This window comes from Bemisia tabaci, chromosome 9, assembly GCF_918797505.1.
Source record: "Bemisia tabaci chromosome 9, PGI_BMITA_v3".
Taxonomy (NCBI): Eukaryota; Metazoa; Arthropoda; class Insecta; order Hemiptera; family Aleyrodidae; genus Bemisia; species Bemisia tabaci.
The window spans coordinates 17,137,746-17,153,710 of NC_092801.1; the positions used below are offsets into that span (position 1 = coordinate 17,137,746).

Genomic DNA, 15,965 nt, shown 5'->3' on the forward strand with positions numbered 1-15,965 from the left:
GATAGATATGAAGTTCGCTCTCGATTCAAACCAGAGGCGGATCCAGCAATTTGGCAACATCGAATTTCCTCCATTTAAACCTATACTAAATAATCGATTTTTGTCGGAGCACCTGGCCCCTCCAAGAATCGATACATTTCCGTAGGTTTAAATGGAGATAATCCGGTGTTGCCAAATTGCCGGATCCGTCAATGATTCAAACGAGCTGATCATTTAAATAACGGAGCATTGACATCAGATTATTTTAACTTTGACTATCTATTTCTTTAAATGAACAGTTTACGTTTATTGAGAAATTTCAGAATTGTGTTCAAATACAAAGTTGTGGGTTAGGTAAAGATCTGAGAAAGCTCTCGTATAATCACCTAAAAACTGTCAAATAACTTGACTGGGCAAAAAGACCAGCACGAAATTGATCGCCACCTTCCGGTCAAAGTATCACAAGCGCCATGCGACGTTTAAAAATTTCGCCGCCACTTTATTTTTTTGACAGAGGAATCGTTCAAAAGAGCTGTCCGAAAATTTCACTGAATTTTCTCGGCAGCGCAAAGAAAATTCTGTGAAATTTTCGAACAGATACAACCAAAAATTTCTCTTTAAAAAAATAAATTAGCAATCGAAACTTTAAAATGTCGCATGACGCTTGTGATACTTTGACCAGAAGGTGACGATGTGAGGAATGTCGATGACCCAAGTGCAAACCACGTATCTCCAACTGTGGTGATCAACACTGTCATGTTAAGGAAGAACGCCGTATGAGCCTTCAGACGTTATCATATTTTCTTCAATAAATACCCCTTTTACTTGGAAAATTGTGGATATTTTTCTTCAATTTTTTCGGAAAATTTTGTTCGCAATTTTATCTGAAACGTCTGAAAATTTCAAAGAAAAAATGCATAATTTTTTTTCAAAAATAAAGGTTTTATTCGGGGCAACTTGGCCTCTCGAATGTTCATACGGCGTTCTTCCTTAGCCCGGCAGAATAGGTATCTCAAACTTTTCGTTCCTAGTTTATTTTTTTAGGAGACGATAAGCCGCCTTTATAGCTTGAATTAATGCACACAGAATATTCTGTTAATAAAGAGGGAAAATGAAGTAAGTTCTCAAGAAATTATGTTGACTGGTTTTTCGAAAACAAAAATGAATGAATAAAGTACGAAAGGAAGTCTACATCGTCGCAGACGGAGATACGAGGTCTCGCACTCAGAGGCGGATCCAGCAATTTGGCAACACCGGATTTTCTCCACTTAAACCTATATTAAATAATCGATTATTGCCAGAGCACCTGGCCCCTCTAAGTATCGATATATTTCCATATATTTAAATGGAGAAAAACAACGTTGCCAATTTGCTGAATCCGCCAATGATCGCTTTTGGGCCATCGAAATTCAACCGAATCTGTAAAAAGGGCACTTATCTTCCAAAAATTCTTTGAGTTATTGTTACCAAAGGGGCCTGCGGGTCGATTATTGAAATTGATAGACAAAGCAATAGACAAAGAAGACATAAGGAGTATAAAGCGATCCTATTGATTGAAATGAGTGGCTCTTATGGACTAAGGGAGAAAATGATGGACTAACTATCGAGTCTCTCGTGGGTTGCCGTCAGTTAGTCTATCACCTGGTCCTTTGTCCATTGCAGCCACCCGCTTCCACCAATAGGACCCCTCAATATCTCTTTTGTCTCCTTTGTCTATCTGCTTTGTCTATAAATTTCAATAATCAGCCAGCCGAAGAGTTAAAAAATCGACGAAGTAATCTGACTGACGATCAGTGTTGCTGTCAGCTCGCTTTTGCGCTTTTGCGTCTACGATGTAAAGATTGCGAACTTTGACTCTTTTTTACAGGATGATCAAATGAGGAAATAAAAAATAGAGGAATGTAAAAGTAAATAAATGAATAAATAAAAAAGCAGTTTCAACGGAAAAAACTTGAAAAGCGCGTCGATATTAAGGTCAAAATTAGCAGAGAGTACATCGATTTTGAAACTGCACGCGGAAAAAGAACCTCGATTGCAAAGTTGGATAATTTCGAAGATAATATCCTGAAATAGCGCTTTAAGCCACGTCTGCCATCTTGGATTTTTGAATTGTTAAAGTTTGACCGGAAATTTAACTTTTGCACCAAGCGATACCCCTAGTGCCAATTTTCACAACAATGGATCAAACAGGAGCCGAGATAGCATTTTAGGCCACATCCGCCATCTTTGATTTTTGAATTTTGGAAATTTGAGTAGAAATTCAAGTTACCCGTCTAAAAATGCAGCCTGATACTAAGTTTCTAAAAAATTGACCAAACAGGAACCGAACAGGATCATAAGACTCTTGAACGGTACCAATCCGTTCACAAACGTCAGTGCGCCTTCAATTTCGTCTGATACTGTGCAATACTTCTGTGGCTGAATAGTTGCTCAGAGCGCCTTCAAGAGTATCACTTCGACTTCGACTAGCGAGTGCGCCAGTGCGCGGTTGCACATTTGCTTATCGGTAGAACTCATACTTCAATTAATTCATTCATACTTCAACTTGCGACGTTGCAAGTTTTTCACTACCTATTTAATGTGTGTGGGTAAACCAATAAAAACACTTTTACATCTGCCTTGATTTTCCCGAGGTTATGATGAAACATATTATTTGAATGTTTCATCCAGGTCTATTGGTACGCTTCCGTCGAAAATGAAACAAGTTGTATAACTGGACGTATTTCTGCCAAAGGGAACTATGTGTGTTATGGCGTGAGCTCTATCATGCATGTATTCTGATGGGTCTCAGGGCTCATGTCTTAATGCACATAGTTCCGTTTGGTAGAAATACGTCCAACTAGCATTTTATAGGCATTAACGAAACTTCCCACGAGCAAAACTGGGTACAATAGTTGTAGCCCTCGAAGTAATAGAGGAGGAAAATCTGGAAATTGTGGCGCAAGTTTGACTCTAAGGGCTCAAAAATTCATGGAGATATGGCGTTCTAAAGTTCCAAGACAAAGTTCTCAAGGTTTAGGTGAAATCTTTAGGTTAAAAGCGGACAAGCTTATGGGAAAGGAGCAGATGACGCCCTTCAGGGTGAGAAAACTGAACTAAAATCGCTTGTAGTTCGTTCTGTAGACTTTTAGAGAGCGTTTCGCTCGAAATCGCCGCAATTTCGAGATTTTTCGCTGGTAGTTCGGTTCAGATTGAAATGTTCGCACTCACTGACTCTAAGGTTCAAACATTCATTTAGATATAGCGTTCTAAAGTTCCAAGACAAAGTTCTCAAGTTTTCGGTGACATTTTTAGGTTAAACAGCGGACGTGCTCATGGAAAAAGAGCAAATAACGCTCTTCGAACTAAAATCGCTTGTATAGCTCGGTCTATAGACTTTTAGAGAGCGTTTCGCTCGAAACTCAAAATCGCCGCAATTTCGAAATTTTTCGCGTACTTCGGTTCAGATTGAAATGTTTGCACTCACCGAATCATTAAATCCGTTGATCTGTCCGGCACTAAGGAACCTGAGACTCGGGATACGAGTGAGCATATCGACGAGACACTCTGTAGATAAGTCCGTTGCCGTGATGTCCAGTTCCTGCAGGGCTGTCTTCTCCCAGTCCACCTGCATCACATGCTCGCTCACTAGACCTGTTGAAAATTAAAAAATTAGCCGCATGGGTAGGAGTGATTGGACGTATTTCTATGAAACAGAGCCATGTGCAGAGGGAAAGATGGGGTGTGCTCGTTCGTGCTCGGGCCATAAAAATGAGTGGGAAATATAAAGCGCCCAGTGACGTCAGGCTTATGGCCCGAGCACGAACGAGCACACCCCATCTTTCCCTCTGCTCATAGTTCTGTTCCATAGAAATACGTCCGATTATAAAATATTTTATACTTGTAGAAAATTGCTCCTGTGCAGGGATACTTACAACATTTCATGAAACTTAACGAAATGAAATTTCCTGAAACCCATGATCTCACTTTGTAGTGAAACGCACAGAAACAGGAAACATTTTAATTCAAAAATTTTAAAAAAAGAAAAAAAGTGCCAAATCAAGTTGATTTTTCAATTAATTGGAGCATTGTTGGGTTGCATACGCACAACCTGAAAATTGTTGAAATTTTTTGGAAAATGAAATTTCATTCTCCATGTACACCAAAAAATTCTCCTACTTGTTTAAAATTAAGCACGGGCTGTATTCACAGTCGTTATTTGAACTGCTACTTTTCTTCGAAAGGCTCCATTTTGCTTTTTAGAGAGATTTTAGGATGGCTCAATTTGACAGTGCAATCTATACTATAAGCTCCAAGACCTCCTAATTTTGCGAAACTGGTAACGCTTAGTTCCAGCGTTCTACCGGGCCGATTTTCATGATTTTTGCGGCTATCGACGGACAATTGTCTCTAAATAAGCCAACTCCTTTCAGATTTTCAAAATATGGCCCAGGTTTTTTTATATTACGTGGTAAAGTTGCGAATTCTCCCATTTAAACAATGTAAATTTATACTTTTTGTCATAGTTCGTTTGAGCGTTCTACCGGGCCGATTTCCATGATTTTTGCGTAAATCGACAGGTAATAAGCCCTAGATGAGCCCGCTTTAATCAGATTTTGGAAAAAGGACCCAGGTTTTTTTAAAATCACGTTATAAAAGTGAGTGAGTTTACAGAATGCTCCGGTACTGCTACCGCTATGCGCGGGAGGATGCGCAGTGGTCGAGGAGGTTGCGCAGTAGCTGGGTAGCCTGCGCATCAGCTCTACACTTATCTACACAAGATTCACACCTGAGACCTCATGATGAGAGGTGGCTGAGTCGTCTAAGATGTCGAATGCGTCCACTGTGAACTCGGTGTGGGTTCGATCCCCGACTCATGAAATCTAAATTATTACTTGACTGACTCTACCATTGTTCATTGTTTTACTGCAATATTTCATCAAGCAGTCATTCCAAAACGCGTCCTTTTAATTTTAAAGTAATTTTAAGTCTTCTTCTACTAACGAATAGGGCATGGCCCTGTTTGTCAAGCCTTCGAGTGCCGAGCACAAAATATTAAAAATATAATAATTATTTGTAAAGATTCGTCAAGTCAACAAAACAAATAGCAACAGGAACATTTAAAATTAAAGTATGCCTCATGTCGTAATTTTTTAGGGTAAAAATAAAACTAACACTGATAGGAGGGTAAAAATAGGGCCGCGAAGCGGCCCATTGATGGCGCGGAGCGCCTTCAGGGGGTTGGGCCGCGTAGCGGCCAGGGGGTACGCCCCCTAGTATCAACTATTAGCTTACTTGTTTGGTTCATAAGGAGGCATCTCAGTCTTTTACTTCTTTGGAATAAAGTTTTCATCGTGGATCCCGTGACTTTCGAACAGTAATTCACAGCCAAACATTCTAACTGAAATAGAAGAGAATCCATTCCGTTAAAATGATAAATTAAAATAGTATTTCACAGAGAATATGCGTAAGAAATTTTCAACATATCGTCAAAGCAGAAAGTTCGAATTTTGTAACCTTTGATGAGCATCGGTTGAAAATTAAACTCAATTTTTAATGTCGATAATTTGCTGCCTTTTGCTGCCAGGTCACCGATGCATCTTGGAGATCATGTATCTTGTAATATTTTAAAATTGATGTATGTGTGTTCTGTGTTTCATGAATTCGAAGAAAAATAATCGAATACCACAATGTGGCATGTGTTTTAAAGCATGCATCTCGTAATATTTTAATACGTATGTAAGTATGCTAGGTGTTTCCTGAAATGAAGAAACATCAATCAACATGATTTTTTGAATTTGCTTACGGAGTATTCTTCAAGAGAAGGAGAAAACTCAGGACACATCAATTGCAAGTGAACAATTGCATTGTTGTACATTAAAAAAAGGAAGACTTTAATGAAATGTATCAACAAATCAAAATACAGCAATACTAGAAACGAGTTAATAAACTTTCTCGAGCGGTAGAGTCCAAGTCAAAAAAGTTGACGCACTTCTGGACTTCGACAGAAGATCGTCTGACGCAATATTTTCTTGTAAAGTAAATGGAAGAACCAAGGAAGATCTTCCGTAGCAGTCTAAAAGTTCGTAAACTTATTTGGTGTGGCCTTTATTCTGCAGTGCAGAGGGAACACGCCGCATGGGTCACTTGGGTCAAGCGTTGGACAAATCACTAATTTTCAAGAAAATTTGAGAATATTTTCCTGCCGATTTCTCAGGTAATTTTGCTTGAAATTTGATCGAAAAAGTCTGAAAATTTCAAGGAAAAATATCGACAATTTTCCTCAAAAATAAACATTTTATCGGAGAAAATCGGCAACTCTCGAATGTTCATACGATGTTCTTCCTTAGCACGGCAGTATTGGTGTTCTCGGTCTCAGCCGTACCTGTTGACGCGCGCCAAGGCGCTAAATAGGCAACTTATCGAGCATGAAAGCAATGCTCACTGCATTCTCGGATTATGCAGGCGTTGTGCGTTTTCACAGCACAAAAACAACCCCTGATTTCTCTTGCTTATTGCTCATTTGGTGATTACCTGAATACAATTTGAACTAAAAGCGTCGATATGGCTGTCATCGATGAAGTTGATTCCGTACAAGTTGATGACCCGCAAGTTAGGTGTGGCTGATTTCAATTTGTGGACGTTTATAACTTCATAAATTTCTTCTTCTTCCTCCTCTACTTTTTCATATGTTCCTGCAGGAAGGGAAAATGACTATAAGTTGTTTGAAAGGGATAAACTATAAAGGATAACTTGCCGTGAAAATTCCTCATTTTGTCGTGTTGCGCGTTGGAAGAAAATGTTCGTTCCCCTCCCCAACTCAATTCAGCTCAAATTGCAGCACAATATGTAATAAAAAATTAATGAATGATGAAATGATGGCAATAGCCAGAAATCAAATTTTTGTTGATAATAGGCAAAGAAAACAAAAATCAGATGTAGCTCCTTCATGATCTCCGTTCCGAACGAAGGAACGCAATTCCATTCCAAAGTTGCAAAATAGACTTTAAAAATTCAATTTTTTTGCGAGAATATGTCTGTGCAATTTTTGTCCAAAATTTGTCTAATTTTTTTATGAGAGCAGGAGAAAAATAGTGAAATTTTCAGTTGGAAATGACCACAATTCTCTTGATAAAAATGCTATATACGAGGAGAAATTTAGCTTAATCGGACGTATCTCTGTCAAATGAAACTATGTGCATTATGACGTGAGCTCTGTTATGCCCGTAGTCGTATGGGTCTCAGGGCTCATGTCTTAATGCATATTGTTACGTTCTTTCGTGAGGGCAACGGCGATTTGGACTACATTTTGCATTCTGGAACCGTTATTTCCGGCTAATTTTAGAGAAGACTCTTGTCGTCAAGATCCACACGCAAAGCGTAATTAAATTTCACATTCGTTCTAAAACAATACACAATTTTCACCTGTAAATTATGTTTTCACTGGAAAAAGCTGTTGAGCGTTTCTAACGAAGCATTTCACTGGTTTTCCCTCTGATTACATTGACAAAAATCAGAACAATTTTAAACGGAGCCTAAGCAGGTGGATTTTTTTTTTTTTTTTAAAAAATTGAATCGTTAGAGTCGATTTGGCGACCTTGGAAGTGGACTTACGTTCCTTTATCTGGGAAACGATGATATGTGTCATTAGTTTTCCCATGCAATTAGGCGCTTTCATAAAGTAACGAGCAATCGTGGCTCCTAACTGCAAAATATGTCATTTGTTCGTCGTGTCTCAGACAAGGAAACGTACCCCATTCCAATGTTGCAAAATCTACTGGCACAACTATTTTTTTCATGCAAAAAAGGCAGCATCAAATCTGTCCAAAATTAAGCTGATTTACAGAAATAATCCATGGGTTTATCTATGAAATTTCTATTGAAAAGTGTTGAGCAGTCTCCGAGTAAAAATGAAAATTGTAAAAGAAAATTTGGCGACGTTGGTAAATTCCTTCGTCTGGGAATCGACGTATTTTGCCAAATCTTATCAACAAGCAGCATATTCCGCTCAGATGTCGAGAAATTGGAGGATCGTGCAAAGGCGATGCTTGAAAGTTAGTAACACTGTTCTTCCTTTTTCACATTTAAAAGTACGTAAAACAATCGATTCTTCGTAAAACAGCTTGCCTCGCCTAAAATCGATATTTATAATGGATTTGAAAGGAAAAGCAGTGTTACCAACTTTTAAAATAGCCTCTGGGATCATGTTTGCGCCGTTGTTCGGCAACTTGGTGGCATAGGGAAACAACGAGCAAATACTAGTGTTGCGATTTGTCAATTCTTTGAACCTCGTTTCAGAGCTCTTACTCTCATGAGATTCGCGGTGCATCTATTTTTGAAACTGTCTCAGGCCGGCGGAACGATGGACATGCAGAAAAGTACGTACTAACATTACATTTAGCCCACGACATAGCCGCACCACGACTCTCTCGACAAAAATCCTCACCCTATTGTGAAATTCACTTTCCCGATGAAAAGTTTGCTGATTTCATTGAAAGGAATCTCAAAGCTGCGTCGATATCTGAGTGGGCGAGGGGTAAATTAAATTTTGACGGTCAGTGCAATATTTACATCGTCACCCTCGGCCAAAGTATCACAAGCGCCACGCGACGTTTAACAATTTCCGCAGCCATTTTATTTTTTTACAAAGAAATCGTTCAACGAAGCTACTGTCAGAAAATTTCACTGAAATATCTTTGTGCTGCCGATAAAATTTAGTGAAATTTTCAAACAGCTTTTACAGACTATTTCTCTGTAAAAAATATAGGCGGCGGAAATGTTTGAACGTTGTATGTCTTGTGATACTTTGGCCGGAAACTGACGATATATGTCGCAAGATAATAGCCAAATTCGGCATATCGTTAAATGCCTTGGCACATGATACATAAATCTATCTTGGATTTTAATTCGGAGATTATTTCCTGTTGAACTAGGCTAGAAAATGTTTGAATATGTAGATAGAACTTTTTTTGTGAGTTTGGTCGATCCATGATTGTCGTTCAAGTTTTTTAGGTTGAGATGAATATTTATCTCAGAATTTCTTGATGCCTCATAAAACATAGATTACTCAAAAATTTGACAACACAGAAGCAATAATAAAAAATCTTTTCTAATATTTTTAAGTTTTGATCAATATTTTTGTTCAAAATTTTGTCACTGAAAAGATCCTCATCAAAAATATGCAAAATTATACAGGTTTTCAAAAGTTGGCTACCGGTCTTAGCATCTGACAAAACAATTTCACAATTAGCCATACAAATTTCAAATCGTGATATTGGAATTTTTCCACTTTACACTCACCTATGAGATGCAATATTTCCAGTCCATTGATAAAATTGTAGATTTTCCTCATGAAACCTTCCATGAAAATGACCTCCGACAAGCAAATGCATAAATATTTTAACTTTGTTGGGAATGCCTGAAAAACATAACAATAAAAGTTTTAAGGGGCGGAGTATCGGCATTGGCTAAATTAGAAAAAGTACACCCATAATAATACATAAGAAAATTATTTTGCAATTTGATGTGCGCTCTTCAGAATTTGCGTTTCCTTTTATTTCTTAGCAGTATTTCTAATTATTATTTATTTTATTTCGTTGATAAGTGTTGATGCATAAAGTTTGTTTCCTGGCCTACATCGAAAATTGAAGGCGAAACTGCAATAAGCGCAACCAAAATACCTGTTTTCCATCAATGAAGCTCCTGTACGCCGCAAAATTTAGGGTAAAAACTAAGGTAATGACGAGGTCATTTTTCCTAGGTAAAATTTTGCGAAAGAAACTTGGTTTCCACTGGTTTTCTCCAAAACGAACAATCAAGCTCGGAAAAAAACTGACAAAGTTGAGGCCGTAATAGATAGGTACTCCGGTGTCAAGTGAAAGTCTACCTCTATGTATCCAGTCAAACTCTCCATAGTCTCCATGCACGGATAGGAAGCGAATACATCGGCAGATTTGCTACTTCGTTGCCTGTTTCTGATTCCGTTTGGCAGAAATAGTCCAATTATTTCAATATTTCGCCCTATGTTGATACCGTATTTCACTCACCAACATGGTTGACTTTAACGGGGTAATCCCTGAAGCAGTGTTCCAAACTCACAGGCGCCAACGCACCAAATACGCCTAATAAATCGGCCATGGCGCCTAAAAAATGAAGGCTCTGTGCTAACGTGGCCCATGAAAATTGCCCCCTCCTCCTCCAAAAAAAATCCTAATTTCTCCGTTTGGTGATTTTTCGAAATTTCTCCCAAGTCACAGTTACTAATTCTGTGACTAAAACATTTGCATCTGACTTTCCACTGAATGCGCCGTGATATACAGGCAAGCAGTCTCTCTGGCTCCTAAAAAATCTTCAACGGCCTCTAAAAATCGAGCTTGATGCGCCACATGGCTCCTGAAACTCAAAGGCGAGTTCCGAACACTGCCTGAAGCCTTCCAAAGTCCCCCTCCTTCAACTCACCTGCATTTCGCTGAAATCGTGGAGTTGCATGGCCGTGGAAAAATCGAGGAGCATGTGTGTGAGATTGGGGCATTTGTTGGCCAACTCGTGGAGAACGGTGTGAGTGATCAGCTCAATCGGGAGCTCGATGTACCGCAACGATGGACCGAACCGGATACTGTCGAAAAGCAGAGACAAAAATTATTAAAAGCCTCTTGAAAACTCCCAGATGGATGTTCAGACGAATGATCCAGGGGCACGTGAAGAAAACCAGGGAATCCTAGATAATGGACCACTAGACAAGGTACGAATTTCAGCATTCTGATACATGTTTCGTAACTAAAATTTCACGTAGAACACGATGCGCACATAGAAAATTACCGAAATTAACTCCTTACGAAGATATTTAATGATTCTTGATGCGTGAATTCAAACCACCCGCTCATGAAAACTCAATGCTCTGCGTGATTCATATCGCGCGCTAAACGTTATCATGACAGTCTCTGCGATGTAAAAATCTGCAACCTCAATCTTGACGCTTTGGCTCAGCTATAGCAAATTACCTATAGTTTGAACAACACATGGTGGAAAATGAACATTGCTCGATTGAGAAGCTTGCAGAAACCGTTGTAGTGCGCGATTTGACTCGCGTAGAGCTTTGAGTTTCTTGTGAGCGGGCAGTTCAAATTCCTTGTAGCCAATGTGAAATAAAAACGTTAATATCTTCGTTAGGAGTTGGTTTCAGTAATTTTCGTAGTGTAAGAATCGTGTTTTACGTGAAATTCTGGTTAAGAAACAAGTATCAGATTGCTTAAATTCGTACCTTGTCTAGTGGTCCATTGAACGATTCAAACCATAGACAAGAGACCCTCCACTGGCCTCTTGGCGTCAGGTGGAGGCTTTTACTTTCGGGTATTCGACAATGGATCACTAGACAAGGTACGAATTCAAGCATTCTGATACATATTTCTTAACCAGAATTTCACGTAAAACACGATTCCTACAACGCAAATTACTGAAATAAACTTTTAACGAAGATATTAACGTTTTTATTACACATTGGTGACGAGGAATTTGAACTGCCCGCTCACAAGAAACTCAAAGCTCTACGTGAATCAAATCGCGCACAACAACGGTTTCAGCAAGCTTCTCAATTGAGCAATGTTCATTTCCCTCCATGTGTTGTTCAAACTATAAGCAATTTGCTATAGCTGAGCCAAAGCATCAAGATTGAGGTTGCCAGATTTTTATATCGTAGATACTGTCATGATGTCGTTTAGCGCGCGATGTGAATCACGTAGAGCGTTGAGTTTTCATGAGCGGGTGGTTTGAATTTACGCATCAAGAATCATTAAATATCTTGGTAAGGAGTGGATTTTGGTAATTTTCATGGTGTTCTGAATGAAATTTTGGTTAAGAATCATGTATCAGAATGCTGAAATTCGTACCTTGTCTAGTGGTCCATTCCTTATGGAAAATTATAAGGGAGCAACAGCCATCACTCTTATTTCGACTGTTGACCTACCTAAATGGTGGCTGATGAGCTTCGGGTGACGTCATGAGCCAAAAGTTTCCCAAACTTCGGCTTGTTTGCAAAACAAAACTGCCAACACGTTGTTAAACATCAACCATGTAGGTAGGTCAACGGTAGAATGCAGAGGTCCCGAAAGTAAAAGCTTCCACCATTGCCAAGATACTAGTGAGAGCCTCTTGTCTCTGATTAAAACCCCAAAAAAGTTAAGCGGTACGGTCATATTTGCGGTAAAAAAAAAAAAATGTTGGCTTGAAATGGCGTTTGGCAAACCTAGGTTTGCCTAAAATTTTCAGGCAATCCTAGGCTTGCCGGCAACAGATGCATGATTTCAGTGATTATTATTACATGTGTTGAAAAGTTGAGGAAAAGGGATTCAAGTCCAGAGTTGAATGAAAATATAGGGTGTTTTGTTTGGTAATTCTTTTTCGCACGGAATTGCAAACCCAGCCCGTTAAATGAATGTTTATATTTTTCAAACATTTCACTACCACGTAAAATTTTGCGAAATATTTCACGCAGGAAACTTAGCACTGATATTTAGTTCATCTCTTTGAAAAACTGAGAAATATGCATCATCCAATAATCGGATTTGAAAGGGATCGTAAAGGAGTGCACCACTCATTTCCGCACCATTAATAGTTTTTATAAGCACGCCATTGATACACGGAGAAAAAAACTTCGTGCGTGGGACGCGAAATTTAGGTCATATGGATCTCTGAAGTTTTCAGATTGAGCATCTGAACACTTCCGATCTAGCTGTCGAGGTTCGGATCACACATCTGAAACTTCAGTTCTTACATCTGAAGTACTTAGATGTGAGAACCGAAGTTTTTCGGATGTGAGAACTGAAGTTTTTTGGATGTGAAAACCGAAGTACTTCAGATGTAAGACCTGAAGTTTCAGATGTGTGATCCGAACCTCGACAGCTAGATCTGAAGTGTTCAGATGCTCAATCTGAAAACTTCAGAGATCCATATGACCTAAACTTCGGGTCCCACGCACGAGGTTTTTTCTCCGTGTACGCCTGCAATCATTGGGCTATCAAAATTTGCTCTATGAAAATTGACGTCTTCATTAAATTTAAATAAAGCGTAAGATTTGGGTCCGAGAAGCGGGAAAACTGAAAAATATGCATGAAAAAGGAGTTTCTTGGACGCGGTCCAGAGTCATTTTTGGAGAGCCAAGTGTCTCTCAAGATCGGCCCGGGACTATTTTTACGAATCTGATATGTCTGTGGGTCAAGCGTCTCTCAGGTGGATTCAAAACCTTCCATCTTCCGCAAAACACCGTGCGAAGTGCGCTAAGCCCACTTCTAGGTCTTCGGAGTCGTCCGTAAATTACGTCACCCATTTTTTTCAATTTTTCGACCCCTTCCCTCCCTCAACGTATCCAGCCGTTTTCCATTGCTAGACCCCTCTAAAAGTACGTCATCCTTAGCGTAGTCCCCCCCCCCCCCTCTTTTTGAAGGAAAACGCAGAAAATCGATAAAAATCAGCAGATATAGTCTGCATCATTAAGAATATGATTAATTACTTTTATCGAGCATTGAGTGAAATATGTTGGGTTTTCCCCTTTTTGCGGAAAACACAGAAAATCGATATAAAAGAAAATCAGTAGTAGGTATAGTCAAATATCAAGCATGCATTTTCAGCCTTTTTGCCTTCAGGAAAGCTTATATCATCCTTGCCTTGATCCCCCCTCCCTCCCCGTTACCTACCGTCATCCAGCGGTAGACCCCCCTCTCCCCTACTTGGGTGACGAAATTTATGGACGGCCGCTTTATGATGAAAATTATCCGCAGAAAACAAGCATAGAAAACGTAATTTTAAAATTAGTTCATTCATGCATCCCAAACAGTGGCGTAGCGTGAATTGCGATGTATCGATTGTTTTGCTATTTAAACCTATGATAAAGAATCGATTATTAAGGTGTTCGCTGCGAACACCCTGTTTATCGATCCTTTTCCATAGGTTCACATGGCATAACAGTCGATACATCGCAATTCACGCCACGCCACTGAATTCCCAAATTAGTTGATATCCCTCGAATAGTTTCTCATTTACCTGATAAGCGCCAAAAGTGACTCCAGTGATCCAACATGAAGCCCTGAGATCTCCGGCCTGAGCGAGACAGCCGTCCACAATCGCGTGTCGTAAGCGATCACCCGCCATTTCTTGCATACTCGTGCCATCCGACATATTTCCCGGTGAGTTAAGTAGGAGAAAATGTTCAGCAAGATTTTGTCTGGGAGCTTCTCGATGGTCTGCAATCATTCAGAAACTCAATTAACCGACAGGAAAACGGGCCTTTTTTAGCACGAGTCCCGAAGCAGTGCTGTCATTTTATTTTATCAGAGATTCTGGGGTTCCCGGGATTATTTCCGGATTTCGAAAGATCCGAGGAAAATTCCGATTTTTCAAAAGTTCCGGGAAAAAGTTTCGAAATACGCCCAGATTAGGTTGGAAGATCTCGTCAAATTTGATCAAAGAATCATAAAATTTGATCAATAAATCCTGGAATTTAATTAAAGAATCATGAAAATCGATCAATGAATCCTGGAATTCGATCGAAGAATCATGAAATTTGATCAAAGAATTACGAAATTTGATCAAATAATCGGCCAAACTTACAAAAAACCCTGAAATTCCGGGAAAATTCCAAAAATAGCCGGGACCTCAAGGAATTTCAAAGATTCCAAGATATTTCAAAAGTTTCGGAATTCGGAATTACTTCCGGGAAATGGCAGCACTACACCATTGACGAAATTAGGTGGGTATGTTCAAAGACAAAATGAAACCTTTTATCAAACGAAAAGAATTTATCTATACCAAAGTGTACGTCACAAGTATGGTTGAGTTAATTCCATGCCGACAGTAGACGAGAATGCATTTAAACCGAAGATGTTGAGCCTTAGCCATGATACATTTAAACTTTAAAAGGGTTTTCCTTGAAACCATGCCTTTTGAGCCGCAAATTCATACCGTCGGAATTTTGGCCGGTTAGGTTCCCTCTTTTCGGGTGTTTTTGCCGTAAAAGTTTGTAAAACACTCGATTATGCGACCGACCCTTAGACGAGCTATGAATAAAGCACTTTGGGGCGTGTTTTCTCCTCAAGACGAACCACACAACGGGAATCCGGAAATTAACTCATGATTCATTCCTAAACAGGATATAAGTCTTTACAGTTAACGTTGATTATGTGGCGAAAATACAAATAACGCCGTTTGTAAATAGTCAAACTTCCCTTTGAACTGAGTTGGAAAACTTGTTATTCACGTCAAGGAGTTGATTTCCGAAATTTTTGTTGTGTGCATCATTCTCTACGGCATATTTCGAGGAGCATTATTTTTTTCTCTAAAACGTTGTCTAGTGACCAATGGTGGCCATGATGCCAATACCTTTTTTTTCGTTTTTTTTTTTTTGGGTGGAAAGAGATTTCTCTGTTCCCACTGTCTCCTGTTACCCTTTTTTCATAACAGCTTTATTCGTCTTTCATGGAGAGACACTACCTAGTGCTAAGTTTTAATTTTTTGAAAAAAGGTGTACATGTTTTATCCAACTAAAGAAGGCTGCAGTGTTTGTAGCCGAAGCCTCCTGGTAGATGTGTTTTTTTTTCTAGTCTTAATTGTAGTCCGCAGCTGTACTTTTCAAAAATGTATTTCTATTTCCACGGATGGTCACACCGAAAAGTTACAACTATCAAAATACAACTGTAAGACATGCGTACAGGTGGCCCTTTCGAGTTGTGAAAGGTCAAGGTTCATCAGCAAACTTACAGTGTTGGCAAAAGGGCTCCTCACTTCTCCTGTGCTTTCGTCGATGTAAACTTGTGAGGATTCTACCATCAATTGGTTCCATACCTACACGGGGTGACAGAACACAGACACATTCATCCATAGCCTTATAGGGAGGAAATTGAAAGAACAAGTACTTTTTCGGTACCTCCAGCGCTTTGTTGACCTTTTGAAACAGTGGTGTCATCTTGAAATTTTTCAACTGGTTTTTATGTATTGATGAAACCTATCTGAGTGCTAGC

The 15,965-nt window shown here is 39.3% G+C and overlaps 2 protein-coding genes across 11 annotated transcripts in view; one reads left to right on the forward strand and one right to left on the reverse strand.

The window, feature by feature from the left end:
• The window catches only part of LOC109035187 (uncharacterized), a 228,893-nt gene that overhangs the window by 167,900 nt on the left and 45,028 nt on the right, over positions 1–15,965 (forward strand). The gene's annotated exons all lie outside the window — the stretch shown is intronic.
• FipoQ (F-box/LRR-repeat protein FipoQ) overlaps positions 1–15,965 on the reverse strand; it is a 69,004-nt gene that overhangs the window by 5,962 nt on the left and 47,077 nt on the right. For 2 of the 3 annotated variants that reach the window (XM_072304686.1, XM_072304688.1), the window contains exons 3-8: positions 13,993–14,192; positions 10,417–10,573; positions 9,259–9,376; positions 6,493–6,653; positions 5,254–5,359; positions 3,446–3,612 (exon numbers count right to left, since the gene is read on the reverse strand). In XM_072304686.1, the coding sequence (XP_072160787.1) occupies positions 3,446–3,612; positions 5,254–5,359; positions 6,493–6,653; positions 9,259–9,376; positions 10,417–10,573; positions 13,993–14,192 (909 nt within the window). Of the gene's footprint in view, positions 1–3,445; positions 3,613–5,253; positions 5,360–6,492; positions 6,654–9,258; positions 9,377–10,416; positions 10,574–13,992; positions 14,193–15,705; positions 15,790–15,965 lie in introns of all 3 variants that reach the window. The other variant, XM_072304687.1, reaches the window with a different exon arrangement.